Here is a 27515-nt window from a genome sequence, read left to right as displayed (position 1 = left end):
AACTTAACCACTATGCCACCGGGCTGGCTCTGAGAGCAGGTTTAGTTTTGTAAGAAACTGCCAAGTGTCTTCAAAAGGGGCTGTACCATTGTGCATTCCCGCAGCTCCGCATCCTCACTAGCATTTGGTGGTGTCAGTGCTCTGGATTTTGGCCATTCTAATAGGTGTGTAGTGGTATCTCGTTGTTTTAATTTGCACTTCCCTGATGACATGTGACGCGGAGCATCTTTTCATTTGCTTGCCATCCGTATGTCTTTGGTGAGGTGTCTGCTAAGGTCTTTGGCCCATTTTTTAAATTGGGTTGTTTTATTGTTGAGTTTTAAGAGAACTGTGTATATTGTGGACAACAGTCCTTTATCAAATGTGTCTTTTGCAAATACTTTCTTCATTGTGAACTTGTCTTCTCATTTTCTTGATTAATTCTTCAATATGTCAGTTGGTTTGACTGCTGACATTTTGTTTAGTATTCTTGTACCTATGTTCATGAGATACATTAAGCTTTAATTTTCCTTTCTCCTAATGTCCTTTGTAAGTTCTGGTATCAAGGCTTAAACCAGCTGAATAAAACAAGGTGGGATGTACTCCTTCTTTTGTATTCTCTGGAAGAATCTGTGTGAGAGTGGTATGATCTCTTCCTCGAATATTTGGAAGAATTCACCAGGTAAGCCATCTGGGTCTAAAGTTTTCTTTTGCGGTGAAGTTCTAAACTACAGATTATATTTATTTAACAGATATAGGATCACTCGAATTCTCTATTTTTCCCAGTGTCAATTTCGGTAAACTGGTTTCTGTTACATCTAAGTTATCACATGCATTTGCATCAAGGTGCAAACAATATCCTTATCACTGTTCTGGTGTTTGCAAGATCTGTAGTGATGTTCTTTTTTTCATTCCTGATATTGGTAATTTGTATTTTATCTCTTTCTTTCTTAGCATCGCTTCATGATCTGTGCCTGAATCAATTATTTTATTGGTAGTTACAAAATGGTGATTTTTAATTTCATCATTCCTCTTTCGTTTCTTAGCTGGCATACTGGAGAAAAGAGCTGTCCTCCCTTCCTCCCTTGAGTATCACTCTGGACTTGTGGATTTTTTTTTTTTTGGTGAGGAACATTGTCACTGAGCGAGCATGTGTGCCAATCTTCTTCTATTTTGTATGTAGGATGCTGCCACAGCGTGGCTGAGGAGCAGTGTAGGTCCACGCCTGGGATCCAAACGTGCGACTCCCAGGCCACCAAAGAGGAGTGCCCAAACTTCACCGCTGCGCCTCCAGGCTGGCCCCTGGGGTTGTCAATTTTTAGCAATTCAAGGTAATCTGCCCCAGTAGCACCACTATTTTTATTCCCAGTCTATTCTCCATGGAGCCCTGGTTCCTTCAGTGGCGAATGGCACTTAGAAACCAAGATCTGGTGGCTAGGCATGCTCCTCACCACAGCATGCCATTGTTTCTAGGCCCTTTCAGAGCACAGACCTAGGAAATTATTTTAAATCACTAATTTGAACCAATATCTACAGTGAAATCTAACCTCCAGGGCCGTCCTCACCCCCTCATCCATCCCTGTGTCCCCTCCTCACAGTGAGGACTCTGCTCTGGCCCCATCAGCATATTCCTGTTTGCTCTGCCTACATCTGTCACGTAAACACGTGGTGAGAGGGACGCGGCTCATGCTGCCTGGCCTGGTGAGGCACGTGCCCGTCTGCTTCACAGGATGTGAAGTCACAACAACCCTTTGTGACAGGCAGCATCAGCCCCACTGCGGGGAGGAGGAGACAAATGCAGAAGTGAAAGTGACTTGCCCATCGCTCCAGGGAGGGTGGGCAGGGCCGGCTGCTGCTGGAGCCTGCGGTCTGTGGGCGCACGGAGCAGGGGGTGGCCACTGCTGCCTGCTGATGGCAAAGTGGCCCAGGGAAGCTTCACGGACCTCTGAGCTCCGCTTCACCCTTGGGCCACCCCCAGATATGTGGCAGGAAGTCTCCTCCTCCCAGATGCCCCCCCGGCCCCACGCTCAGGCGACACCCTCGTATCTCACACACAAACACACGCACGTGCACACACAGCTTCCTGACCCGCAAGGGCTCCCTGCTGGCGCACTGCTGTTTCTCTGTAACTGCGGGGACAGATTTCACACCACAGGTGCTCCAAAAACATTTGTTAGATAAAGGAACGAAGGAACGAACGAATGAATAGGCAGCATGACCCCCAGGGCTGCACAGGGAAGGAGCCACCGAGGAGAATTACTTTTGTGCCTCTAAGAGCAGGTGATTCTCACACCCGTTCCTGTCAGGCCCAGTCCCCTGGCTCCAGAGCAGACCGCTGCTGACCGGGTCGCAACACACACCTGGTGAGAGCCTGCGGGGGCTGTGCGGGTGGCTTCCCCTGTGCCTGCTGTCCCTCCCACGCCCCTTCCCGGGGGCTCACCTGGCGACGACTCTGATGTCAAAGTCGGGCTGGCACCAGGAGTCCATGAGGACCAGCAGCCGCCTCTGGAGATCCGGGAAGCCATCCACATAGCGCTCCACGAGGTTCACCTTGTCCTGGAGGAGCAGCGGGGTGCCCATCTGGGGGCAGCAGACCCTCAGGCCACAGCCCTACAGGCGCCCGGTGCCTCCACACGCAGTCTTCATCCCTGAGCCAAGACCCCAGACTCACCTCCAGCCCAGAGCCAGAGTAGCCGGAGTGTCACACAGAGAGGGCCTGGGGATGGGTCCATCTGACACCCTCCCCGTCCTCAGGGAGCTCAGAGGTCCAGCCAAGTGCCTGAGCACCTCCATGAAACTCCACACGCCGGCTCCTGAGCATGGTGTACTCCCCCCGCCTAGGCCCCACTGTGCCCTGGGCCTCGTCCCTAGGGCTCTGTGGTCATCCCCATCTTCACGACAAAGGACTGGAGGCCCCAAGAAGTAAGGAGGATCCTGGGGAAGCTCAACTGTCTCCTCTTTGTCTTCACCGAGCTGGGGGAGGGGCACAGGATGGAAACCAACCACCAGCAGGGCCCCTGGTGGCCCAGGAATGTCTTGCCACAGGAAAGACAGCATGTCAGCACTTGTGCCTGGCAAACACCAACCAGATCCCCAAGCTGCATAGGTCCTCCAGGAAATCCCTAGGGAGAACCTGACTGTGGCACTGGGCCTTGGGACGTGCTGGCTGTTCCCCCAATAAGAACCAAGCCTCGACAAAGCCCCCCTCCCAGTGGCCCCCACAAAAGACCCCTCTTGGCCTCCATTCCACACCCCCACAAGGTCACATAGGTCAGGCTGCCTAGAGCCCAGGTTGGATGGGGGCCCATCCGCCAGGGCAGGACCCCAAGGTGTGTGGGGGGGTCTTCATGGGGAGCCCCTGTCCCCAAAATCTCTTCTGGCCACTGCACGTCAGAGAAAGATAGCTTGGTGGGATCCTAGTGATCTGCCAGTTTCTGAGCGCATCACACAGAAGCCCACTGCTCAGAGGCACTTGCTGGCCTCTCCCTGCCCCTCCTCTTGGGCCTCCCCTGCGTGGTCAAGCAGCCACACGTGACCCCTGCCTTCCAGCATCCCTGGTCAAGCAGCCACGTGTGACCCCTGCCTTCCAGCACTACTGGCCCCACCCTGTGGGGAGCAAAGCCCAAGGCGCGGTGGTGGGAGACTCCCCTCCCCAAACTGTGGTCTGGAGATATGGCCTTTACCCAAGTTGGAACCTAAACAATTTACACGGGAAGACACGTACCTTTTCCACATCTAGTTCTGGCTGCAGCTTCAGCTTTGTGCTCAGCATGACAGCCTGGCAATCAAAGAGAGTGGGTTAGACTGGGCCAGGAGGGACCAGCAGCTCGCGGTGAGGGCTCCGCCCTTCTGCACTGAAGCCTGGTCACCTCTGAGTCGAGGCAGGCACAGTGATGGGGACTGTTCTGGTCCAGCGGCATGGCCTCCAGGCCAAGGGGCCTGGAATCCAGAAGCATCCCAGCTGACAAGCCCCGCCTGTACTGAGCCAGGTTCCACATGGGGTGGGGCAGGTGGAAATGATCCCTGTGCCTCCCAGACTGGGGTGTGGCCTGGATGGGGCCTCGAGGTGGGTGCTGGGTCCAAGCGGCCCAGGTCAGGGCTGATGAATGGGTAGAGGACTCAAAGGGAAGGGCAGAAGACAGAGGCAGAAACCGGCATCACCCATCCACGGGCCGGGATGCCCAGGAATCCCGACACTGGCACACGCTACTTTCCCCACACCTGTTCTCACCTGCCCCAATGCTCCCAGAAGCACCGCCCCCCCTCAGGTAAGTGCCCAGCGTGGCAGCCATGGTGCCCACAGCAAGGGGCCAGGGCGGGGGACCCCTGCTCTGTGCACTCTGGAGGTGCGAGGGGCTGCGGCCTGAGAACGTGCAGGGGCTCGTCCTGGCCTCTGAGCACCTTCCACAAGGGACACTCTGTGCGCCCCCAAACCGCTAAGAGCACACGGCTGTCTGCGTGTGCGGTGGGCGGCCCCCCCTGGAGCGCTGGAGGAGAACCTCGTGCGACCGGTGTTGGGGGCCAGCAGAGCTGCCCCTGGGTCCACGGAGCGCGAGGCGCCGCGCACGCCCGCTTCCCGGGGCAGCCATCGCCGGGCTGGGGGAGCGCGCCCGGCTGAGAACCGGACCCCGGCCCAGCTTCTCCTGTACCCGGCAGAGAAACGCCGCTGCTCTGCGCGCCTGCACGTAGCGCTGCTATTAATAATTTCCATACATCGCGCTCCCATTATGAGCAAAAATAACCGCAGAGCAGCCGGCCACCCGCTCGCAGAAAGGACCAAAATAGCGGCCTGGGAAAGGCTCTCCGGTCTCCAGCCCCGGTCGCTCGGGGCGGGGGCGCAGGGCCGGGGCACTTCCCTGCCCGGCGCTGACCCGGCAGCTCCACAGCCTGGCTGGTGTCCAGGGCTCGGCCTCGCCAGGCCCCGTGGGGCCGGGGGTAGAGGGAGGGGGCGGGGAAAGGGCTGGGGAGACGAGGAGAGGGTGGGTGAAGGGGTGCGGGGCTTAGGGACAGGACCAGGAGGGGGATGGGGAAGAGGTGCGAGAGGGAGGGGCTGGGAAGGAGTGCAGAACTTGGGGGAGAGGCTGGGAGAGGGGTGGGAGGAAGGGCCTGGGGAGGAGCCAGGGGAGGGGGAGGGGCTCAGGACGGTGGGAGGGGGGCAGGGCCACCGTGCTGCCAACTTCCCTGTGGGCTGCTCCACCCTCACAGGATGGCTCTGACCTCTTCTGGACTGGACACCTGCTGAGAAGCTGAGAGCACTGGACCCTCACCCAGGAAGGCCAGTGTGCACACCCCAGTGGCCTTGCACCCCAAGTTCAGAACCTAGGATAGTCAGAGGCCCCCTGCCCTGTCCTGCGTCTGCTGTGCTCTGGCCTGGCTTCCAGGCTCCTCCAGGGCCAACGCCTGGACCTGGGCTTGGACAGGCCAGGCCACAGCAGGAGGAGAAAGGGCATGGGAGGGAGGCCTGGGGGCCTGGGATGTCCCATCCTCCAGGCCAGGCCCTGGGCCAGGGACTGCAGGAGAGGTGAGCAGGGACATGAAGCCGCACCGTGAGCTCCCCCATCATCTCTGCTGGGTTATCAGCCTCCATCATCTGGTGGGTCCAGCCCTCAGTGGGCCCCCTAGGCACCCAAGAACTCTCTGAATCCTGGAGTGAGGCCTCAAGCTTGGGGGTGGCCTGGGATGGCGGCCTGGGTCGCGGGGGGCACTGCCCCTCACAGCAGCAGCAGGAGCTTCCTCATGTATGGCAGCCTGGAGTTGGGTCACTGCCCACGGGGAGGCTCCCCTTCCTGCCTGCCAGGACTCCCTTCCCGCCGAGGAGCCAACGGCTTCCAGGGGGCCTGCTGTGCCAGCCTCAGCCCACTCAGCTGCGGCCCTGCGGTCAGGCCCTGGCCTGCAGTGCCTATGCAGTGGGCTCTCAGTGTGCACTGGCTGAGGAGGGCGTGGAGGGCCAGCATGGAAGGGCAGGTTATGCTTGGAGCCTGCCCTCCCTGGACATGCAGCTCAGGCCTCACCTGTGAGATGCGTACACACCCTTCCTGGCCACACAGTGACGCTTTCAGGAGGAGCTTGAAGGGCACAGCACAGCCCTCCTCTCCTCCCTGATTCCTCTAGCGCAGCCAGCTTTCTGTCCAGGCCCAGCTGGAGCTCTCCGCACACCCAGAGTGCCCTCTCCTGGCCAGGTGGCCTGTGTGGACGCTGCAGGGGGGGGGGGGGCCAGCGTGTTGGGGGATGGAAGGCCATAGACACCCCAGGGAGTTTGGGAGATGCCCTCATTCTGCACCCACACCCTGCATACACAGCCTGGAGGCTGGCTGAGGGGTGGGCACAGGACAAGGGGGAGGCGGCTCAGTCTCAGGGAAGACACCTCGGCTCCATCAGGGGTGGCTGTGGTGAGCTGGGGGCCGACGGGCAGCAGAACCAGGAAGCCCCTTGGCCTGCCCTCCGTCTTGGGGCTCAGGGGCTCCGTGTGGTTCTGTTCATCTCAGGCCATTTCTCAGTGTGAACTTCTGTTGTGGTGGTGGCAGGCCAGGCCGCCCCTGCCCACTGCCTGGTCACACGGCAGGCCCCAAAGGTGCAGGCAGATCAACTGCTGGCCCCAGATGCAGGCCCGGTGGAGGGGACCCCAAGAAGGAAACTGCCCAGGGCTGGGCCCACTTGGCACCTGGTGGGGCTTGCTGACCTCCTCATAGAAGGATGAGAGTAGGCCACTAAGAAGAGAGATGCTGGCTGCAACCCAGAGCGGCCGTGGCGGCAGCGACAGAGAAGCATTCCCCAGGACCCTGGTCCGTCTGTTCCACCGGGCGGACTCGGCGGCCTCAGACCCCAGGACGGGCCCGCCTCCCACCTCCACGGCTCAGCGCAGGCCTGGAGCCAAGGGGCCTTTTTTTTTTTTTTTTTTAAAGCAAAGCTATCTTTTTACCTTGATAAGCTGTTTAAAAAATGTAAATAAAATAACGCAGTAGACAAAAGCAGGCATTCATCCCGCCCAGAGCCAGCCGCCGCCTGGACATGAAATATCGCCGCACATTAAGTCGTGAGCCCCTGCTAATCCGAGCGGACAGGCCTGAATGCGGCCCCTTTCGGGCTGGGCGCGGCGGTGGGCACTGGAGCATGCACCGCCTGCCGGGCGGCCCCGCTCCGGGACAATGGCTTTTCTTCGCAGAAGGGGCCTGTGCGGGACAAGAGCCCCCTTTGTGTTGGGATTCCTGCCTCGGAGCGCAAGGGAGGTGCATTCAGCAGGCCCCAGACACTCTTTGAAAGGCTGAGTGTAACAGAAGACGGCCGAAACACTAGCCTGCCTTCTGCCTCCCTGCATTCTTCGCAGGCACCGCCACCCATCCGGCCTGCGGAGAACGGCCTCGCGCCACCTGAGTGGGAGCCCAGTCCCGCATTGTTCCCGGCGTGGCCATCGTGGTCTCTCAGCGCCACTCAGCAGCCGGGAGATGAAGGCCTGGGCTGGGCGTGTCAGGCGACAAGGCCATGGCAGAGCCCAGCGCTGCCCACACATGGCCCGCGCCTCCGAGGGACGGGCGTTCCAGTGGTCTGGGCAAGGCTGGGCGACCCCACTGCCTAAATTCCCATGAGTCTCTTGGACAGGACTCTTGGGAAGAGGGACCCATGCAGGGCGGACCTGGATCTTGCCTCGGAGCCCACCTTGCCCCCGGCCGCCACGAGCAGCACTCTTCCTGAATTAGGCTCGTCCTTGGGCCAGACAAGGCAGTAGGGGTGGTGGGAGCCAGGAGTGAGTCTGGACCTCCTGGAACACTGGACTCATCCCTCAATGATGGTGCACCCTGAGTGGGCTGCCGGGCCTCCTCCACCTCTCCCGTTCCACACTGTGATCCTCACATCTCAGGGCACAAAGGCACACAGGTCTCGGGGGCCCCTCGCACCTGCAGCAGCCACTCAGAGCCACCTCACATGGGGACGCCTCCTCTCTGTGCTCCGTAGGCCCCACTGCTCCCTGCTGCCTCATGCAGACCCAAGTCATTCCTAGAGCTGCTGGCTAGGCCTGGGGATGCCTGAGTCCACGACTTCAGGGCTCTATCTTCCTCTCAAACCCTCTGAGCTTCACTGAGGGTGGCACTGCTCAAAAAGGAGACTCAGCGAACCTGCCAAGACTCCAGAAGCCCCACAAGCTCTTACCTAGAGACTCCCAGCTACTAACCCACATTTCCATGTCTGTCATTTCTGACCAGCCCCTCCCATGGCACAGGACCAAACGACCTCTCCCTTGGGCAGCCCATGCCCAAATGCTTCACACACCCTGGGCGCCTCTCGACTGGCATGACCAGTGATCTGTGCCCCGAGATGCCCACACTAAACTTTAGCAAAAAACCCCAGAGCCACGCCAAGGGGCTGGTCTAGGGTCTCTGGCACGAGCAGGACACGCATCCTGCCCCAGCCCGGCAACGGCCAGGAGCCAAGAGCATCCTCGGGAATCCTCCCAGGGTCTCCGCTGCTGGCCTGACCTGGTCCAAGTGAACTAGCAGACACGCAGGAGTGGATACCACCCAGAGTGCGGTCCCTTTGTGCCAGGGCCGGGCCCCTGATGGTGCAGGGAGGCGGCAAGTGCAGCGCCCAGGGCTCCTGGGGAGGTTGTTTCTATGGACGCCTGGACACGCACGCTGTTCCTGACCAGACCTTGCTGCTGGGACAGGAGCCAAGTGGCCAGTCTCCCAGCCTAGCACAGCCGGCTGGGCCACCATGAGGACCTGCAGGGCTGGTTCTGTCCTCAAGGAGCAGCAGCTGGGCCCAGAGTGGTCTCGGTGGGGTCGTGGCTTCCCGCCCCAGACCACGCCATCACGGAGGCCGAGTGATTCTGGGGTTGGGCCTGGGCAGGGGCAGGAGCTGGGAGAAGGAGCCCCCAACCTGGAGGTGATCAGCTGTGGGAGATTCTGGGTCGGGGCTGAGGTGTGGGGAGTCCGGCTGTCTGATCTAGGCCGGAGGGTGGCAGATGTGTGCAGAGGGATCGTTGCTAGCTTCCCCTCAACCTCACTCCCCTTTGCCCCCCATGAGCGTTTCCAGGATTTAATGGAGGCTGGACAGCAAGCAGTTTGCCACACGGCCTTCCAGGCCAGAGCCGGGGCATCCCGGTGCCGCTGAGCTTACAGAAGGAAGGACCCTGGGTGCCGTGGTACAGTCCCGGGCATGGTGCTATAGGCCCAGGCACCGCGTGGGGGGCTGTGCACAGCCCCTTTCTCAGGTCAGTCAGTGTGAGGGGCTCCCAGGACCCCGAGGCACCACACGGCCCTGAGCTGGGCCTCTAGGTGGCCTGGCCCCTGGAACCCTCTGTGCCAGAACTGAAGCCCCCATGCAGCCCCTCACAGTGGAGGGGGGAGAGGTGGACCCCTGAGCCCCTCAGCCTGGCTCTCACCTCCCTGCTGATGCCACGCGCAGAACCTGCCCGTGGCCTGGGAATCGGGAGGAGCCCTGCGTCCCCTCCCCGGGCCCAGAACCACGTGGAAAGCCACACTCACTTCTTTAAACTTGCCCTCCTGGTGGAGTCGACGGACGTAGGCCAGCAGGGGGCTTCGGTCTGCATCCTGCAGCTGGAAGATGCTGACCAGCGGCCCGGCGAGGCTGGGGGGGCTCTCGGCGAGGACCCTGACTGCACGGGCCTGCAGCTCCTTCAGCCCCAGGCTGCACTGGGAGACCCGAGACCTGGCCTCAGTAGGAGGTGGCATCCTGCAGTCAGGGTCATGGGGCCTAACATGGGCAGGGGCTTGGTGCCAGGGCAGGCCTGGCCCAGGAAGTCCAGCACTGCAGCCCTGCACCCGCAGGTGGACGCTGGGAGCAGACAAGGCCTGGAGGGCAGGGCACGGGCAAGGGGGATATCCGGCTGTCAGGAGGCTGAGGGTCAAGCCCACAGGCCAGTCTTAAGGCCAAGTGCCCGAGCCGCCGCCCACCATGGGGAGGCTCCACCGGCTGCAGAGTCCTGATCAGGCCACCATGGAGCCCACTGTGCCGAGAGGGGTGGGCAGGGCGGGAAGAGACTTGTCTTTGGAACATGGCCTATGAGGCCTCCGGTGGGGCTCACCTGGGCCCGGCCTGGGCGCGGCTTTGCCTGCAGCCAGCGCTGCAGCTCACAGGTGACCCAGGCCTCCAGGGAGGGGTCCTTCCCCTGCCAGCCCCGGCTGCCCTCCAGCATGTCCAGGAGACCGGCAAGCGGGTTATCCAGGGCAGCAAACCCCCGCCAGGCTTCCTCCCGGAGCTGCTGCAGAGACACAAAACCTCATTGTCACTTTGTCACACTCAAACCTTCGTGGGAGCACCCCCCCGCCCCAGCGGAGACTCTGAAGTGTGGTCTATGCAGGGGCCAGCTCAGCCATTCAGCACCACCCTCGCCTCCACTGCTTTCCGTGCCGCGAGATTCTGTTCTGGTCCACTGCACCCAGGCCCCAGGCGGCGGTCATTGTCCCCACTAATGGTCCCATTAAGACAGAGAGCTTGTTCCCTAGGCCAGACTGAGGGCAGGCTCCATCCCAGAGGCTCCAGTCACTTATCTGTGACCCGGTCTCCTGCGCAGTACAGAAACAGTGCTGGCCCTTTGGTGACAGTGACGGTTAGCGGGGCCAGCAAGCAATGGGAAACAAAAAAGGAAAGAAAAACCCAAAATTAGAAGTGCCCTCTGTTTACTTTTATGTCTCCTGCGCTGCAGAAGACCTCCAGACACGTAAGAGCTGGAAAAAGAAAACCCAGAGCACGTGTGCTGTCTCCTCCCACGTCTCAGGGCACGTGGGTCTGCTCTCTCCTCCCACGTCTCGGGGCAGGTGGGTGTGCTCTTTTCTCCCACGTCTCGGGGCAGGTGGATGTGCTGTCTCCTCCCACGTCTCGGGGCACATGGGTGTGCTGTCTCCTCCCACGTCTCGGGGCACATGGGTGTGCTGTCTCCTCCCACGTCTCGGGGCATGTGGGTGTGCTCTCTCCTCCCACGTCTCAGGGCACATGGGTGTGCTCCACTACAGACTTCAGAGCGAGCAGGGCATCCGCCGCCGGACCCAGCCATCCAGGTCAGTGAAATACACTGCGACCAAGGATGTGCCCGGGCCACAGGGACCTCTCCTGGGCCCACCCTCCCCGGCCGGGAGCTCAGGAAACAGCAGCCGCACTCACCCCCCACACACACCAATGGTCACCCCGTAAGGAGCAAGGAGACGAGGCCCAACTGCCCTGCTGTGGCCACTGGAACCTGCTGGATAGACCAAAAAGAGCCTCAAATGCTGAGAGGCTGCCACCCTCAGGGATAGGCGGGCAGAGGTCACAGCACATCCCACGGGCCTGGGGGTACCCAGCAGGGGCCGTGGTTTCCACAGAGCCCTGGGGCCACTGTCCCCATCGCCAGGGAGTGGGTGGGGTCTGCACCAGCCGCTCAACACCCCCTAGGAGGGCATGAAGGAAGAGCTGAGTCTGAGTAATTGCCACCTTCTGGCTCATGGAGAGGAAAGATCTAGAAAGACGCTGCTCCAGTCTTTGGTCCCACCTCACTCAGGCACAGTTCCCATCCGTGGCCTCCGCGAAGCAGCCCTGAGAGGCTCCAAGAGCAAGTGGAGAGGCTGCGTGACGGGGACGGGCGGCTCCTGGCTGGTTCTCCCGCCAGAAGGCAGCTCAGGCAGAAGTCACATCTCCTTCCTCCCGGGGCAGCTCCCGCCATGGGCCTCGCGCTAGACGTGGCCGAGCCCTCCGCCACCAGCAGGCAGAGGGTGTGCGTCTGGCCACGGGCCAGGGCAGGGGGCTGGAAGAAGAGCCCCTGAGTAAAGACCTCCCAGCTCAGGCCAGGTGCCCACTGACCAGTAGCGTTGGTTTTTCCAAAGGAGCCACCATCCTTCTTGTGGCTGGGTGATGGGCAGCTGGGCCTGGGTGCATTGCAGGAAGGATGGATGCCCAAGTGGACCCTGCAAGGCAACACAGACCCCTTCCCAGCGGGGCGGCCCCTGAAGCCCCCAGACTCGCTCCATGCAGAGGCGGGCAGAGATATGGGCCAGCCGCCCTCCACAGTGGGACTCTCCTGTGGTGGCCAAAGAAGCCCCGGGAAGGCTCAGGGGAGTGAGTGGGCACGTCCTTCCGAGATGCCCACTGCCCACTGCAGGCTCAGCTGGGCCAAGGGCTCCGCCCTCTGCACCTGGGGGCCGGCTCTGCCCCCTCCCCTGAGAAGGCTCAGAAGAGCAGCTCGAGGGCACCAGCAGTGCAGCGCTGGTGGCCATCAGCTTTTGGGGCTCTGGGGAAGCTGGATGCACACCGCAGCCTGCAGCTGGGAATGCCACTGGGAGCCCCTCTGCAGCCTGGCCTGCAAAGCGCAGGGGGTCTTTCCCCCACGCAGCCAGGCCTCACCCCCTCCCGCTGCTGGAGCATTCCAGCCCATGGCCCAAAGCACTCAGAGCAATGACTGCGGGGCTGACGGTGCCGGGGTGGAGCGACGTGGCTCAGTGTCCTAAGCAGGACAGCTCTGCACCGTCCCTAGACCCCTGTGGGGAGCACTCGCCTGGCGCAGGGGCCAAAGCAGGGGCAGCCTGCACGTGTCGTACCCCACAGGGTCCGCAGGCCTGGCTCACGGCTGCATCAACATCAGGGGCCCTGGCACCCCCTGGCTCTGCTCCAGCCTCTTCCCCGAGAGGGAGGAGCCCTCCCAGCAGCCCGCAGGGACTCCACCTCGGGAGAGCGCCTCTCAGGTCTGCAGCCCTGCATCACCCCGTCCTGACTGCGCGCACCTTCCCCACGAGAGCGCCTCCACTGCACAAGGACAGCAGGCAGGCGGTGGGCCGGGCCAGTCCAGGGTGTGGGTGGTGCTTCCCCAGGACACTCTGGGGCACAGGGCACTCAGCCTCATTGTGACAGGAGGCGCCACATGCGAGTAGTCTGCGTACTTGCCAGAGCAAGAGGCAGGCTCTCCCCTCAGGGGAGCCCAGGAGACGCCCTCTCCAGATGTCCAGGGAGGACGCGGGCTCTGCAAGGACTGGGCGTGTGCATGAGGGGTAAGCCTGCTGGGAGGCGCAACACCCGCGCAGCGGGAGACCAGGCTGAGGCGTGGGACACCCAGGGGCTGCCCCGCAGGGACGAGCAATTGGGCGGCAAGTCCCTTGTCCTGGACTCCAGGAGGGAAGGCAAGGCCGCTCCCGAGCACGGCCTGCAGGCCACACGGCCTGGGTGTGCTGACCTGTGGCCCGGGAGGCCAGTCTTGGCGGCGCCCAGGGGACCTGGTGCCGGACCTGGACCTGGACCTTGGCCACCAAGGGAGAAGCTGCGCTCCAATGAGCTCATGGTAAAAAATGAGACACATGAGGGACGGTCACCACAGGCAGGACGACTGTTGCCCTAAGATTAGGGATAAGAGAACACCAACCTGGGAACAGAAATGGAAAACGAGTGTGCCTAAAATTATGAGTGAAATGAAAGAATAAACACACGAAGAGCACAACAACGTGCAGTGGCCCTGAGGGCGTGCTGGGCTCCTGTAGCCCGGGTCCCAAGGCCCCTCTGCCCCACAGCCCTGGGGCCCTCACGTACCAGGCCCAGCAGCCGCTGGTCACTCGCCGCCCAACCCCTCAGGTCCCAGCCCTTGTTCCCCTCTCCCCCACTGCTCCCGTGCTCTTCCTGTGGTCTCAGCGTCCGCGTCGATGATGCTTCGGTCCCCCAGCCCTGAGACCCTGGCCGACTTCCCCTCCCCCTCTGATCGCTCCTCCATCTCCCACCTCCCACCAGGCTGGGCCTGTGCCCGGTCACCCTCTGTGTCTTCAGTCCCCCTATTCCTGGCTTGTATTCCAGAGGTGAAGTTGCTGCTCCCCTAGCACCCACCCGCGCCTGACCTTAGTGAGCTCAGTGCTGCTGAAATCACCCCACATGGTCCTTGGGTTTGTGTGGCACCAGAGCCCCAGAGGACCTGTTAAAATAACCTGGTTCTGATCTGGCAGGACTGGGTGCGCCCCAGAACCAGCATTTCCAACGAGCTCCCAGGGAATGTACCGCGCGGGGCCCCTCTGAGGATCACTGTCCTTCCCGCTGACTCACCCCTCCTCCACCTCCCATTTCTCCGCCGTCCCCCCTTGGGGCTCTGAGGACACTTGTCCACCCCTCTATCCTGGTTACTCCCATCAGCACCCAAACCTCCCGCTTCTGCTCCCGTCTTCAAGGAGAACCACAGCCCTCACACCACCCCACTATCCCCAGCGCCCCACTTCTTTCATCCTTATATCAAAACCCCCAGTTCTCCAAACGCAGCCCAGTTTCCCTGTCCTGACCTGCTGGGGTCCCTGCAACCTCCACGTGCACGGCTGGCCTTCAGGGACCCACTGCTCTTGCACAGCCTGCGCTCCTTGGCCCCGGGCCGTCCGGGCTGTCCGCACCTCATCCTCAGGGCTTTGGCCACATGTAGGTGTCCAGCTGCCTGCAGCCTGGAGCCAGGCCGGAGCCTGCGTCTCTCAACACCCCGCATTTGTGGGCCCTTACCCTCCACACGCTCCGAGCACATCCCCCACACCTCCCCACCACCTCGTGGACACTGCAGGGAGCTGCCACCCCTGCCCCACCCCCTGGGGCACTGGACACTGGGCAGCATGGTGCACGTCCACTCACCTGACCCTAGGTCCAGCTCTGGTGAGTGGACCGAGAGGGGAGATGATGTGCGTCCCCTCCAGGCGGAAGCTCTGAGAGCCATTCGCCAGGTAGGGAGCTCGCTGCCCAGGGGCACCTGGAACATCTGTGCCAAGTGGCCACAGAGCATGCCTCCTGGCACTGAAACTAAAGCTCGCGGACAGCACTGTGACACAGTAGCAACAAAGAGCACAGTGGTGTCAACATACACCGTGGGCTCCTCTGGAGGCACCTTACGAGCCTCAGAAAAGAGTCGAAAGGGAGGACAAGGGTGGCGAGGAGCAGAATGAGGGGTGCATGCACCAGAGAAGAGGTGGCCAGAAGTGGACAACGTGGGCGGGAGCAGAACACTGGGAAACAGCAGCGCCCTGGGCTGGCGGAGGATTTCAAAGACAAGGACAGAACTTGACGAACTAGAACAAAGGGACAGTGGAGCCGACCAGCAGCGTGGCCTGCCAGACCAGCCACAGAAGAGAGGAGAGCAGTGAAGAGGCAGCGGGGGCCGGAGACTGTGCAGAACCTAGCCGCAATGGTGATGACGTGGGAGGCACGGCGCTTTCGGGAGAAATAAAACCAGGAGCGGACCCTCCACAGGGGCCATGACCCTTGAGTAAACTGGGTCTTAGTTAGATATTTACCCCTCCACCCCGGGCCCAGGCAGAACTGCACACGCCCTTCCAAACTCCCGAGGAACAAGTAATCCCTGTCGTCAACTGATGATCCGGAGGACAGGCAAGAAGGGCGCTCCCAGCCCCGTCCACGAGGCCGGCTCAGCCTGACACCAGGACAGACAACCAGACGTAGAAATGCACAAGGCCACGTGCAGCGACCACGCAAGGCCTGCCCCGGACACACAGGACGTCTGACATCAGACGATCTGTTCACACAAACGTGGTCACGTCTCCTCAGTCATAACCTCAAGGCCACAGGGTATAAAAATTTAAAAATCAAAGAGTCTTTGGTTTTTGTAAAATCTCTGGTTCTCTGGCTGATGGCTGGAGTGAGCTGGCCACTCGGAGGCCCAAGTGCTTGCGGCTCAACCACGCAGGGAGAGAAGTCGAGCCCGGAAGTCTGGCCACTGACCCAGGGTGTCCCCCGCGCTGAGAAGCAGCACGGAGCCAGAGGATGTCCTGCAAGCTGTGAACTCTGCACGTCTTCCCTCAGCCCCTCGAGCCCACGGACACCCCCTCCAGAGCATGCGTGTGCTCCGAAGCTTGCCTGCTCTGGGTGCCCACCCTCACGAGCCTGCCCCGGGTCTGGGCGCTGGCACACCCTCGTCAGGCTGGCACGAGGATGCAGCCCTGTCCCTTGAGCCACCTGTGGGCCCTGTAGCCTGAGCAGCTGGACTTCTGTGTCCTCCCGGGGAGCCGGGCGACCTCACTCTTCTGCTGCTCAGGGAGCAAACCGAAGGGCAGGAGGGCCAAGGGTTGGGCAGTGCCCTCACCACCATGGTGGGATGCAGTCTGGGGGCAGCGGCTGTGGCTGCAGAACCCTGCCAGGGCTGCCTCCTCCTGCCGGACCACACACGCCCCCCGCTGGCCAGATAAGCTGTTGGGCTGCCCTCCCTGAGAAGGGCAGCTGTAGACCAGGCCTGGGGCGGGCCAGTGGGCGCCCTGGCCCCACACCGTGCACACGCAGCCATGGCCTGCCAGGTCCCTTGTGTTGCGCAGAAGCTGGGTGGTAGCCGCAGGCTCTTCCCTCCCACTCTGAGCCTCAGGGGCCTGTGTCCACCAGCGTCTGGCAGGCCTCACCCCAGGGCTCCAACCCCCAAGTGCCACCAGAACATTCAGACAAGACAGCCCACTGAAGCTGGTAGCCGGGCGTCCACCCCAATGTGCTCACCTGCCGCAGCTCCCGCGTGGACCAGAGCGGCTGCAGGGCCTGCAGGAACAGAAGCGGGTCCTGGCCTGGGGGGACAAGACAAGGGCCATGGGAGGGGCTGTGTGGCTACTACAGAGCCCTCTGAGCCACCTCCACCAACACTGGGGGCTCCCCCCAGATGCCGCTAGCATCCACAGCCTCTTGTGCCCTCTCTGGCCAGAGCTCCCCACTGTCCCTTCCCTGGGACCCAGAGCCTGGCCACCTAGCAGTGCTGGGCCTCTCTTGTGGCTCACACTGCAGCCATCATGGGCTGCAGGTCTCAGAATGGCCATGATGTACAAGCAGGGAAGGGGTGTCGGACACCAGGACCATGCCTGCAGCACGGACCGGCCCCAAATAGGCTGGCTGAGCCCGTCAGGGCAAGCCCAGTGGGGTATGGCACGCCCATCCTTCTGTACCGTGTCACAGCCCACCCTCACCCACTGCCCACCATATCTGGCCTCCAGCCTCTACTGAGGTCCTGAAGAGGTCCTGGCTTCTGCCTCACCCTGCCCTCCTCCCTGGTTCCTCCTACACCCTGTGCAGGCTGGCTGCTCCCCCAAGCACTCCCCACCACCTCGGCCACTGCTCCCTGCAGCCCCCACCCACAAGCCCTGACCCTCTCTTGCTCGCCTGAGCCCTTGCCCCCGCAGCAGAACTGGGCATGGAGACCACAAAGTGCTGGCCATGGCAGGGACTCCACCAGAACACTGGGCCCACCTTGGGAGGTCAGGGTCACCCTCACACTGGAAAAGGGACAGCGCCCTCAGACCAGGTCTGAGGTCAAAGCCAAGGAGGGCTGGCTGGCCTGGAAAGGTCGCCACTGCCTGCTCTTGGCTTTGGAAAAGAAAGCCACCTCTGAGACCAGGGGCCCAGGCACCCAGCTCTGAGTCACCCACAGCCACCAGCCCCCTGGCTGCCTCGGAGGGCTGGGCGCCTCCCCAGCAGCAGCTCCCGGCCCCTCCTCACTGTGCAAGTTCTGCTGAAATACGACGTCGCTGTCCAACTCTAAGCCTTTCCAGCCCCATTGAGGAGTCACAGAACGCAAGACCCAGAGGAAACGTCCAGATAAACCTCCTGTCCTTTTGTCAAGAACCATCAGGGGCCACACAGCTGCAGTCTGTGGAGGACAGGAGGGAAGGCAGCCAAGGGGGCTGGGCTCCTGGTGTGCCCCGACCCCAGGCCAGGAGATGGCAGGAGAAGCCCCTGGTACCTACACAGGATCCTGGCCACACCCCCTTACATGGTGGGGTTAGGTCAGGGTCAGGACCCCCCACCATGCCCCATCACACAGTGGGGGTCAGGGTTGGGGTCAGGACCCTGGTCAAGCCCCCTCACATGGTGGGGGGTGGGGTCAGGGGTCAGAGTCAGGACCTGACTGTGAGCCTGTATGTTGGGGGAGGGAAGGTCACTAGCAGATTGTCCAGTTCAACTCTGGGGGTTCAGGAGCCCAGGTGGCTTCATCAGCAAATCTACCCAAGAATCGAGGGGACAGCGGCAACCTGCCAGGCTCCTACAGAAGACCAGACGCAGAGCGGAAGGCCCCACATGGGGACACCTGAACCAAACCCTGCAGGGCAGCCCAGCAGGACCCAGATGAGACAGCAGCAGTCAGACTCTCAACGAAGGCCACTGGAGCCGAGTGCGATGCTGGCGCATTCCCGAAACCAACGCCGACTGAGCATCGGAAAGCCTGTGGTGTGGCTCGTCCGCGGGATACAGGAAAAAATTGTACCACCTGCTCGGCAGACGCAGAACAAGCAGTTTGTGAAAGGAAGTTCTATTCATGGTTTAAGAAATAACTCAGCAAACTAGGAACAGAGGGAACTTCCTCAACCAGGCAAAAGCATCTGCAAACCCCGCAGACACAGAGCCGCAGGCTGACAGCTCCCGCTGTGAGAGGGAGCCCCGGAGGACGCCCCTGCCCACCAGCCCGGCCCTGGAGGCCCCTGCAGAGCAGAGCAGCAAGGAGAATTACAGGCATGAAACTCCGACAGGCAAAAATGAAAACATCGTTACTCTGGTAAACGAACTCTGGTCCCTCCATGAATGGAATATCATTCAGCACTAAAAACACATGAGCTACTGAGCCACAGGGAGACACGGAGAACCTTCATGCTTGTCTCCAAGTGAAGGAGCCAACCTGAAAAGGCCGAACTGCCAGGATAGCAAAGCTCAGGGGCTGCGGGGGGCGGGGGCGGGGGCGCGAACTTGCGAGCAGAGGGCTTTTAGAGCAGTGAAAACACTCCGCTGAGACTATAGTGACAGACTCGTGTCCTTACACGTTTGTCCAAACCCACAGAACGTACCGCACCCAGAGTGAACCCCAGCGTAAACCGCGGTCTGTGGCGCTTGTGAGGCATCAGTGGAGGTGCATGGCTGTATCAGACAGACACTCTGGGGGGGTGCTGACAACGGGGGAGGCTGTGCACGTGGTGGGGGCAACGGGCACGTGGGAAATCCCTGTACTTTCTTAATTTTGCTGCGAATCTAAGACTGCTCCAAAAAAATATATAGTCCTTGAAAGTAAAAACAAAAACAGAAAGGCCTAATTAAGGAAGGGGTATACCACAGGATCAACAACGTAAAGTTGTGAATTTCTTCCAAAATTAACTCACGGTTTCTATACCACTCCAATCAAAACAGCAGCGGTGCGTCCGGGTGTGTGAGTGAGTGTGTGAGTGTGTGAGCATGTGGGTGTGGGGGGTGAGTGTGCATGTGAGTGTGTGGGTGGGCCTGCAAGTGCCTGTCTTTTAACAGCTGATCTGAACACAGGCAGAAATCACGGGGAGACAAAAGGCCTACCCCACCCAAGGCTGAGTTACGACAGAGCCACAGTCATTAAGATGGAGGGTGCTGGCCCAGAGACGGGCAGACAGGGCCCAGCGTGGAGACCCTGAGCCAGGCAGGGCATGCGCGGACTCTGTTGTGTGGCCAGTTTGGCCCCAGAGTCTGCCCTCCTTGAGAACGCTGAGATGTCAAGCCTGCCTCATACCTGCAAACGATCTGTCCAGGGACTGTAGGTCCAAGCGAGATGGACGGGGAGACGCCCGAGGACCCTGACGAGGGGTGGGCGGGTCTCCTGAAGGGCACACTCACATGAAGGGGTCCTGCGGTCAAGAGGACCACCTCAGGGCAGCAGGTGAGGGGCGTGAAAGGCGGCCCACATCCTGTCACACCTGGTCCTCGGCCCCCACCTGCGGTCCAGCTGCCTGAGGGGTCTCCCTGCTCCCCACTTGTGCCCACAGAGCAAGCCCAGCCCGAGAAAATCCTACAGACACAGGCCAGGCCAGGCTGCTCCTCCCTTCACTGCTCCCTAGTGGTCCGCTGGCCTCTGGGGTGGAAGCCACAGCCCAGCACAGCCCTCCCAGCCTCAGCCGTCATGCAGACCCCAGGCCTGCCCCCTGCTCCCCAAGCACCCGCAACCACCGGCCCTGCTGTGCTCTCCCCTGGACCCGCCCTTGGCCCAGCCACCGCAGCCAACCCTGCTCATGGGCTGTTGATTTAGTGTTTGTACCCTCAAGATGCTGCCAGCTCCTGAGAGTGACCACACTGGCCTTGTTCAAGGCTGTGGCCCAGGGCTTAAGGGAGACTCCATAGTGACCATCGGATGGTGCCAGGGCCAGGCACGCATGCACATGCTTGTAGTTGCCAGCTCACGTGGTTGCTAGGAGAACCCTAGAAGCTGGAGCTGGAGGGCACCTGGGGAGGTGTGGACAGGCTGGTAGAGTGGGCCCACATGTGTGGGCAGGCGTGGGTGTGGCCACACATGGGCGTGGCATGGGTGGCGTGGGCATGGGTGTGGGTCTGGCTATACGTGGGTGGTGTGGGCATGGCATAGACGTGCTGTGGGTAGCCAGGGTACATAGGCCCACCGGAAGGTAGGCTCAGGGTGCTATTCCTCTGAAGGGCCCAGCAGGCAGCTGGAGGGGCCAGACAGGCTGGGTGCCAGCTTCCCTAAATCAGGGCGAGTGCAGGAGGCCGGCGCCAAAGGGCCCTCTGTCCGCGGGGTGGACGTCAGATGCCCTGCCGCCCCAGGCCCAAGTCCACAGCTAATGCCACCCTGATGTCCCGGACCTGGGACGGCAGGGCAGATGGCTTCTGGCCTGGAGCCTGACCCCTGACCCCTCCCAAGGAGCATGTGGGGAGGTCGGGGGGGGGGGGCCACTGTGTGTCCAGGATGCAGGAAAGAAACTCAAGCTTAAGAATCAGCGTCTGTGCCCTGGGCCATCCGTCCCTGCCAACCCTCCCCACGTGTGCTGGGGGCTCAGCGAACAGCAGCTCCAACTGCGTGGGAGTGGGGGTGGGCAGGGGGGATGGCCGGCCCTCCGACCTGCCCCTCCATCCTCATGCCCGTGTCCTCCCTGTGCTTCCCCAGCGCCCGCCGGACACAGAGAGCTGCCGGGCTGCCTCCAGGAGCAACTGAGATGGCGGAGGGGAGGAGGGCCGCAGGGTCAGGGAAGGGCAGGACGGCAGACACCACTTTGTCCAGAACACACTCCGTGAACCGGGTCACCTCCCCTTTAAGAAACGGACTCATTTTAGAAAATGTTCAGCTGCTAAGTTACCTTCTCTAAAGACCTCCTGTTACCGCCTGTCGTGAGGCTGGTGGAGAGAAATAAGATTAAAAAGATGCTGGAGTTGGGGGCAATGAGGTCTCAGGAACTGGCTGGGTGTGGCTGAGCCGAGCAGTGGACACCTGGCTGCCCTGCAGGGAGCCTGCTGCACGTGCGTCCACGAAGCCACCCTGAGTGGGGGCCTCCCCTGGGCCCTCCGACCCCCTGTGAGACCCCGTAACCCGGGCCTGTGGCTGCTCTTGGGTACGGATCTGCCAAGGTCCCACAGTCAGTCTGCACTTCCGTCGGCACAGCTGGGGCAGCACCACGTACGCTGAGCCCCAGCTGCCCAGGCCAGACCCGCCCTCTCTGTGGGGTGGCCTGACGGTCCTTGAGGGAGGAACCAGGACATCTGTGCTCGTTGCAGCGTCCGCCTCCTTCAGCCCCAGGAACGGCCGTCCCCACCCCGCTGCCCTTGGGCACCTGCTGGCAGCAGCGGAACCACCAACGAGCGGAGCACAGGGGCCACCCTGGGCATCAGCCTGAGGAAGGGTCGTAGCGGGAGCCCCCATCGCATCTGCAGACCTGGCTGCACCTCCCACAGGCCTGGTCTGAGAGGCTGCCCCCAGTGCGCTGCCCACCACACCAGATGAGGGAGCTCACCCCTCTGCAGCAACACCCCTGCAGCAGGTGGCCTCCTGACGCCCTGCGGGGGAGGCACCTCTGCAGAGATGGGCCGTCACTCTCTCCAGCCCACCCATCTGCCCTCTAGGCCCGGGTCTCGGGTGAGGCTGGGGCACGATGGGTGGACTCGGCCCCTCCCAAGCAGGGCCCAGCGAGGACAGAGGTGGCAGGTGAGGGGACAGGAGCTCGCATGAGCCCCCAAATCCAAATGCTGCTGCTCAGAAACCTGCCGGAGCCGCCCACACATGGCACCCAAACCCGGCAGGCAGTGTAAGTCTGTCCACACTGGCTGCCCCAAGGACCCACCCCATCTGGGAACAGGGTGACGGGGTGTTGTCTGCACGGGGTCATCTTGCTTCATCCAGCCAACCCTGAGCCTCACAGACAGACCTTCCCGTCCTCAGCGCGGGAGCCCCAAGCACCGGTGGCACACAGCCGGGGCAGGGCGTCCACACAGAGAGATGCTGAACTCCACAGGGAGAGGCAAGCCCTCGCGGACTGCGGACAGGACTGAGCAAAGCAGTGGGCCTTCCTCCAGCCCCGGGTCCCTTGGGGGCGTGCACGCCCATCAGCGCACAGGCCCCCGCGTTCCCTCACCAAGCAGGGAAATGTGCCCAAGAAAAGAGGCTGCTAACAGCAAGAGTTTTAAAGGGTGACACACCTAACGCTAAAAAGTGGCCGAAAATGTGCAAGATCTATTAAAAGAAAACACCTCTGAGGACAAAGGAGCATGCGCCAGTGAACGCCCCCTCGCAGAAGCCTGCCCAGTGCACCGGCCGCTGCGTCCACGCGCCAGCAAACGCCCCTCGCGGAAGCCTGTCCAGTGCACCGGCTGCTGCATCAGACTCAGACTGGCGGTCGGCTCGTCCCTCAGGGCCTCAGCCGGGCCGGCACTCCCAGGGAAGGCACCGCTGCTCCTCAGTCCCTCTCGAGGGTGGGAAGCAGACCAGGGGCCTTGCCCCACAGGAGAGACGCTGCCGGATGCCGGCGTTCACCACAAACTCGGGGAGACCCACTCAAGGCGCCAGCAGGGTTTCTGAGGAACCAAACAAGCCCATTCTGCCATCTGCATGGAAAACAAAAGGGAAACTGAAAAAGGGGCGAGGAGGGGGTTTTGTCCTGCCAGAAGCTGAAACATCATGAAAGCACAGCCACTAAAACATGTGAAACTGGCACCTGAACAGACAAAGAGGAACTGAAGGGGAAGCTGGAGAGCCCCCAGCTCATGGGGGAGTCCAGTACGGGACCAGTGGTGGACTGTTCACTGAGTACTGCTGGGACATCTGAACGGTCTTCTGGAAATACAGTAAAGCTGGACCCACACCTCACGTCTCACAGCAAAATAAATTCCACCTGGATCCAACACTAAACGAGATCACAAGGCACACCCTCCCAGCTTGATGTTCTCGTGGATTTTCATTCAGGACACACAAATGGAGCTGAGTGTCACCACCATTCTTCTCAGATGAGGAAACACAGAGAGGTTCAGTAACTTGCCCATGGTCACACAGCAAGGAAAGCGAGCCCTCTCTCCTAGCAGGGGGCCGTGTTGCCTGTTTTCATGGCCTCCCTCTTGTCACAGCCCAAGGCTGGTTCCGCAGCCTCAGGGGCCAGGGGCAGCCCTCCTCTTAGCAGCTGACACCAGGTGGAGCCAGCCATGCAGTGACTGGCACACGGGGTGGGCCGTTGGGAGGGCCTTGCTCCAGGAAGCAGCTGGAGGTTCCAGGTTCAGCACAAGCCTGCAGGGACTGGAGGGGAGGAATGGGCTTCCTGCAGTGTTGCTCCTGCCCTCCCTCCGCTGAGAAGCGATTTCACTCTGTCTACCAGACTTCCCGGTTCCTCACCAAGGCCCGTCCAGCGCCCCCGAAACCCGAACCAGCCGGACTTCAGCGACGAGGCCCAGCCACGTCTGCCCACGCGAGGGCCACGTTTTCAGGCAGGAAGCGATCTTTGGGCCCTGCTGACGTTCTCAGCTGGAGAAGGTTTTCTTGGCCTCGGGAGGGGGAGGATGGGAGGAAACGGCCACCTGCCCCTGGTGTCCCCGCCCCCAGCAGCAGGACAGGCCACAGGAGGCCAAGCGGACACTCTTCGGACTACCAAGAGGCGGACCCTCTGACGCTGGCACTCAGCCTTCCCTCGAGACGGTCCAAGGCAAAGCGAGGACCTGAGGCTTCGAGGGTGTCAGAATTCCAGGTCCACAGACAGGAAGGTCCTGCTCACTGGCAAAACCAGCCGAGGGTCCAGAAGCATCCTGGGGGTGCCACCCCAGACCCTGGTGCTGAGATGCCCACCAAAAAGGCCTGCCCGGAGGTCTCTCCCAGAGGCCTTCCTAAGGCCAGCCTTGTCAACAGAGCTGGACTCCCCAAGCAGGCGGGGGACCGGGCTGCACAAGGCAGGCCAGGGGCCATGTCTGATCCAGGCGGAGCACGTTTATTCCTGGGGGGGCTGTCTGATTCGGGGGGGGCTGTGGCTATTCAGGGCAGCGTGTTTATTCCATGGAGAGTGTGTCTGATCTGGGGGGCTGTGTCTGATCCAGGAGTCACAGCAGGATGGGTGTCAAGGGCCTGAGGAACCGCGGGTGGAGGACAGTGGGAGAAGGTGCTGGCTGAAGGCCTCAGGAATCCTGAGGAAACGACCCCACCCTGCACGCGGAGGGGAAGGCAGTGCCCGGTCCCCGCCCCGGATGGTCCCCACTCCGACAGGCTGTGTGCACCTGAGGGTGGCGCCACAGGAGAGGGCCAACGCCGCAGCCCTTCCAGGATCCTGGTGGGTGACACAGAGGCTGGGAGGGGCCCAGCTGGGCCGTCGGGGTCCTGGCTCCCCACCACCTGCAGGACGGGGCAGCGCTCTGCTCACTCACTGGCGCTCTCCCGCCTGCCCGAGTTCCCAGCAGGGGACCCCGGCCCTGCACAGGGGCAGCCCCCCCAAGATGCCACTCGCGCACTGGAGGCGGAGTCCTGGCCTGGGAGGAGCCCGACCCCTCTAGCCTCAGTCTCCTCTTCTGCCCCAGGGATATGGTCCTGCAGTGCCGAGGCTGGATCTCACATGGCGCTGCAGCTGCATCGCCCGCAACGCTCCCTGAACACGGCAGGCGCACAGGGTGTAGCCCTGGAGCCTGCAGAGAGTCTCAGCTCCCACAGGAGCAGGTGTGTCAGGGGGAAACCGAGGCAGAGAGCCTCAGCTGGGAAGGGCAGGCTGGAGGCCCCACCAGGGGGCTGTGGTGCCTTCTGGGTGGGTCCGGACCCCCAAGGACAACTCCAGGAGAGGGGGAGGGGTCACAGCAGAACAAGTGCCTGGGCAGCCTGAGCAGCAGCAGGGATGAGGGGGCGGCCTGTGACAGAGGAGACCACCCTGCGACAGACCCTTGGTCTGCACTCGTCTGGGGTGACTGTGGGCCTTCTGCAGGGCACGTCATTCCAGGCAGCGCAGAGTGAAAGGAGATGAAACTCTGCCCCAGGCCCCAGCAGAACTGCTCCAGTGGCCTGCCCCTTTGCCAGCTCCAGCAGGTGAAGGGTGAAGCATGGAAGAGCCCGGGGAGGAGGCCCCGCTCTGCCCACCATCAGGCCGAGCTTCAGGTGTGACATCCAGGTGTGACATCAGGGCTGGCCCCACCCCACACGCGGCCAGGGGAAAAGGGCAGACACAAGAGGGCCTGACACGCCAGCCAGGATGTAGCCCCAAGAGAGAGAGTGGTCCTGCCTGGGGGCCTGAAGATGCCCCATGTGCCCATGTCCCCCACGGGCACCACCTGCCACCCTCTAAGCCCCAGGTCCCTGCCCACCCCACCCCCCACCAGCCCTGGGCCCCGGACCCCCAGCCCCTGGGTCCCCGCTCCTGTCTCCGGTTGTCCTGATGGCCAGAGAAGATGCCCTAAACGTGATGACCCAGTTTGGAGGCCACTGTGGGGAACATCTGGGAACAGTGGCTGCCAGACAAAAGGGGCATGCTGGGACTCTTGTGACGAGTTCTTAGGATGGAAACAAGAAAACAGCATTTTGCTGATCACATCTACAGCCGCCAAAGTGAAATGCCTCCCCTGCTCAGGGGACTTCTGTGACCAGACAGGCCCCTCATCTCCAGCCAGGACCCAGGGCCCACGCCCTGCACCACCCCTCCTTGGGGCCTGGGTGCAGGTGGGGTCCGCGTGGTCCCTGAGCTCCCACGCTCTCCGTGCCTGGCCCAGGGCTCCTGTTTCTCAGAGACATCCCAGCTCCCTCCTCCTCGGCAAGATGGATAAAATGCCTTTGCATCCAGACCAGAGCTCTGGGGAGGACAGACTTAGCCTGGGGTGCAGCACCAGGATTCAGAGCAAAGCCCACCATTCCCAGCAGTCCACACGCACCCCTGCTCCCCACATTTGAGTGTCCGTCCAGCCACAGACAGTCCTCCATTTCAGCTGTCTAGCAAGGGGCCGGCAGGCAGCCACTTCAGGATGGCGAGGCCACGGTCCTGTACCCCAGGGCCGGCAGGACCCTTCCCAGGGCAAAGGGGAGCACCTGCCCTGACCCTCAGGACAGGAAGGCTGTGCTGGTGGCCACCTGGGCACCCGCGTCCACACCTGAGGCCGCCCCATGCGCCCCAGACCCACACACAGCCGCAGCGCCCAGACCCCTCCCACCTGGGGTCCCTGCCCAGTGTGCGCACATGTGCCCCAAGCGCAGACGCCATATACATACATGCAGTCTGCACCCCCCCACATAGACCCTGCACACGTACCCTGAGCACACATCCTGCGTGTGCACCACAGACACACAGACCGTGTACTCACACCCTACATGTCCACATCCCCACACATGCACCTCACACATGCATTCCACACATGCACCCTGCACACAGCTCACACCCACCCCACAGGTAGCCCTGCCAAGCGCAACACAGTCAGACTTGGGGATGTGAGGGGCACTCCTGTGGATCGGCACTCACCACCAGCAGGGTCACCAGCGGGGTCACCAGCAGGGTCTCCAGCAGTGGGGTCTCCAGCAGTGGGGTCTCCTGGGTCCATCCTCAGGGCGGGATGGGGAAGGCGGCAGGCAGCTCAAGGAGTGAGGAGCTAGTGCAGAAGACAGCAAGCTGCAGTGAGGCTGCGGGCTCCACACAGAGGGGAGATTGGACCCTGACGGGGGGGGGCCCATGCAGGCCCACCTCTGTGGTCTCAGAGGTGGGAGGCCCAGGTGGCCTCGGCTCCCCCTGCTGGACCTGGGGACGCTTAGTGCTGACCTCAGAGGTGGACCTGCCATGAGGACCCACGAGCTAACCCACATGGGCTCACCAGCTCTAACCATCCAGGCTGGCAACAAGCTGCGACCAAACCCAGGTGGCCGACAGGGTTCCCGTGAAGGCGTGTTTTATGCAAGACACTTTCCTACATTTATGGAGACCATCCTGTTCTTCCTGCTTTAGTCTGTTCACATGAGGCCTTAAACACTTCCTTCTCACATGCAGTTTTCATTTGTAGCCCAGCAACACATCCATGGCCCAGCGTGTAAACCCCAGATCCCGCCACCGCGCCTCCTTCCCCCCAGCTCCCGCCTAGAGGAACCACTCGCAGGAGCTGGTTTGGCTACTCCTTTGGAGATTTACATCCCTACTTCTAACTAATACGCTGATAGGTTCTCTCTCGAGGCTCCCGTCTTACTAACCAAATTCAAGGTAAGAATTCACTCTGGTACCCCAGCGCCCCCACATCCCGCAACCTCCTAAAACAGCTCTGACTCAGTATCTACGAAGAGCCGAGCCCAGCCACATAAACACGCTCACAGCTGAGCCGCGTGTGGACCACAGCGACTTTCCTTTCTTGCACAGTTTGCTCCAGGCTTCTGCTCCAGCCACGCGGAGCGATGGTGCTGGGCT

General features: G+C 61.7%; 1 protein-coding gene across 25 annotated transcripts in view; it reads right to left on the bottom strand.

Moving 5' to 3' along the window:
• Positions 1-27515, bottom strand: part of EXD3 (exonuclease 3'-5' domain containing 3) — a 95498-nt gene that overhangs the window by 47048 nt on the left and 20935 nt on the right. For 4 of the 25 annotated variants that reach the window (XM_070518284.1, XM_070518304.1, XM_070518285.1 and 1 more), the window contains 7 exons: positions 26589-26715; positions 16408-16472; positions 11462-11713; positions 10019-10195; positions 9459-9626; positions 3704-3757; positions 2420-2559 (listed from right to left, as the gene is read on the bottom strand). In XM_070518284.1, coding sequence (XP_070374385.1) covers positions 2420-2559; positions 3704-3757; positions 9459-9626; positions 10019-10195; positions 11462-11713; positions 16408-16472; positions 26589-26667 — 935 coding nt within the window. In that variant the 5' untranslated portion in view covers positions 26668-26715. Of the gene's footprint in view, positions 1-2419; positions 2560-3703; positions 3758-9458; positions 9627-10018; positions 10196-10617; positions 10662-11094; positions 11174-11461; positions 11714-11769; positions 11874-16407; positions 16473-17394; positions 17623-26588; positions 26716-27515 lie in introns of those variants that run through there. The other 21 variants (XM_070518296.1, XM_070518298.1, XM_070518297.1 and 18 more) reach the window with 19 other exon arrangements.

This window comes from Equus asinus, chromosome 10 (assembly GCF_041296235.1).
Source record: "Equus asinus isolate D_3611 breed Donkey chromosome 10, EquAss-T2T_v2, whole genome shotgun sequence".
In the NCBI taxonomy this organism is placed as follows: Eukaryota; Metazoa; Chordata; class Mammalia; order Perissodactyla; family Equidae; genus Equus; species Equus asinus.
Note: the sequence above shows the minus strand (reverse complement) of the source record. Positions and strands in the feature narration are given on the sequence as shown.